This window comes from Salvelinus sp. IW2-2015, linkage group LG4q.2 (assembly GCF_002910315.2).
Source record: "Salvelinus sp. IW2-2015 linkage group LG4q.2, ASM291031v2, whole genome shotgun sequence".
NCBI classification, from domain to species: Eukaryota; Metazoa; Chordata; class Actinopteri; order Salmoniformes; family Salmonidae; genus Salvelinus; species Salvelinus sp. IW2-2015.
Window position 1 is genome coordinate 27424428 of NC_036843.1, and position 2293 is coordinate 27426720.

Sequence of the window (2293 nt, forward strand, 5' to 3'; positions counted from 1 at the left end):
CCCCCCGGCAAGAGATTACAGGTACAGACCACAGAGAGTATTGCATGATGATGAACGCCATACTGAGAGTATATAAAAGGTAACAGTATTGATGATGATGAACGCATCACTTGAGGGTATATTACTTTGGTAACATAATGAGTTAATGAGAGTAACAATCATGGACAGGTAACATGCTATTTTCTTTTGGGTTTTACGCATCTTACGTGGAGCGTGATTGAGTTTTTCTATTTAGTTTTCTGGCAAGCATCCACCCAGCCAGTGAATTAACAGGTTTATAGGACAAGAACATATACCACTTTTGAAAATATTTGTTGTAAAATCTATCACTGGTGATTGTTCGTTCTAAAAACTGTGTGAAAATGGAACTTGGAAGTTTTCAAATGCGAGACTCGTGAAATACTCAATATTATGTAGTCTTTCTGCTGTGGATCTCCTCTCCTTAATGTCTCCCCCCCACTCTCCCTCTCCCCCTCTCTCTCCCACTTTCTCTCTTTTATCTCTGTCTCCCCTTCCTTACTCTCTCTCTCCCCCTTCCCCCTCCAGGAAGTGTCCCTGGCTCTGTTTGTGGACCACCAGGTGGTTTTCTCCTTCCTGATGTGTTGTAACATCATGAAGACCAACAAGCACAACATGATAGTGGGCAGCACTGAGTTCCTGCCTGCTGAAGAGTGGAAGATATTCCTACACTCTGCTGTGCTGGCCAGCATGATGGACTCAAAGAGAGCCGAGCAGGAGGAAGGTAAAAAATACCTGCTGTGTCAGGCATCTGTCAGTAACATGAGGCCYCATATTGAATCAGAGATTGTCTTTAAAAGGCTCCAAACTGTCTTTCAATTGGAAAATAAGTAGACCATGAATGAGTGAGCATTTGAGTAATTAAGGGGGGTGGGGGGGTGACCACAGTAAAATTGCTGAGTGCATCTGTGTGTGATTGTCTCACTAGGGGAGGTCCTGGGCGAGCGTCCGGACCACCCGTGGCTGACAGACAGCATGTGGGCACAGTGCCAGTACCTGTGTGCCCACCTGCCCTGCTTCGCCACCCTCTACAAGTCCATCCAGACCAACCGTGTGCAGTGGGAACTGTTCCAGCAGGCTAGGAACCTCTATGAGTTCCTCAGTGAGCCCTACGCTGGACACGCTGGTTCTGGTACTGAAGGTCGGTGTTGCTGGAACGTGAAGCTTCCCTGGTGAACATTGGGTTGCTTGACTTATTCCTTGAAGCTCTTGTGCAGAAAAGAGCCTCGACTATGGCATCTCCAGTGAACCTTGCTCTGGGAAGTTTTCTGTCCTGTGTTCCCTGATGCACGTTGTGTTTGAATTCACCACAGAGCTCGTTCCCCCTCACCGATAGAATTTCATTCTAGCATGTTCCCCGTCACTGATAGAATCTCATTCTATCTCATTCCCCCTCACCAATAGAATCTCATTCTAGCTCACCTCCTGTGTCATGAATGTGTGTGTGTGACATCATGATGTGGTTTGTCTGTCTATCTGTCCAGGAGAGTCATCCCAGTCAGCAGCAGCCTCAAAGGACGGGCATCTCACCAAGTGTGTCCACATCTTCCAGCTGGGAGGCCTCTCAGGCTTCCAGAAGATCATCTTGGTGTGTGTGTGTGTGTGTGTGTGTGTGTGTTGTGTGTGTGGTGTGTGTGGTGTGTGTGTGTTGTGTGTGTGTGTGTGTGTGTGTGTGTGTGGTGTGTGTGTGGTGTGTGTGTGTGTGTGTGTGTGTGTGTGCGTGCGCGATGTGGGTTACAGCTTTGTGAGAAATCAAAACATCTCCTTGATAAACATGATGAACTCTGTTGAGGCTTCCTATCTCCCAGGTGAAGTCCTGAGGCCTGAGTGTCTGAACACGGCAGTGAAAGCCTTTGTCATAGAGAGATTGGGTTCTAAGTACCTGGAGGTTGGAAAGATCTCCCTGAGAGAGGTGGTATGAGCGCTGCTCTGCCAACGTGCCCATCGTATTCCTCCTCTCCCCTGGTAAGACTACTGCTTACCATGTGTACTAGACCTCTCCCTAAACTGGTGTGTAATAACCTTGTTGTTAGGCTGCTCGTTGCACCTCTTTCTCACTAGTAGGATTTGGGACGGACACTGGACACTCAGAGCTTCTTTTACACCTTTGAAATTCCTGTACAATATGGTGTAGTGTACAAGCAGCTTTAGGTCATGTCTGATGTCTTATGTTCCCCTTGTCTGTTCAGGCATGGACCCAGCCTCCTCCTGGTGCGTCTGGCCCAGGAGCTGAGGGGTAGCAGCCTGCACCTGGACATGGTGTCTCTGGGTCGGG

The 2293-nt window shown here is 48.3% G+C and overlaps 1 protein-coding gene across 1 annotated transcript in view; it reads left to right on the plus strand.

Moving 5' to 3' along the window:
• LOC111963081 (dynein axonemal heavy chain 6) overlaps positions 1–2293 on the plus strand; it is a 71127-nt gene that overhangs the window by 53379 nt on the left and 15455 nt on the right. Inside the window, 3 exon segments of the mRNA XM_070443310.1 lie at positions 547–742; positions 947–1159; positions 1503–1606. Of these exon segments, the coding sequence (XP_070299411.1) occupies positions 547–742; positions 947–1159; positions 1503–1606 (513 nt within the window).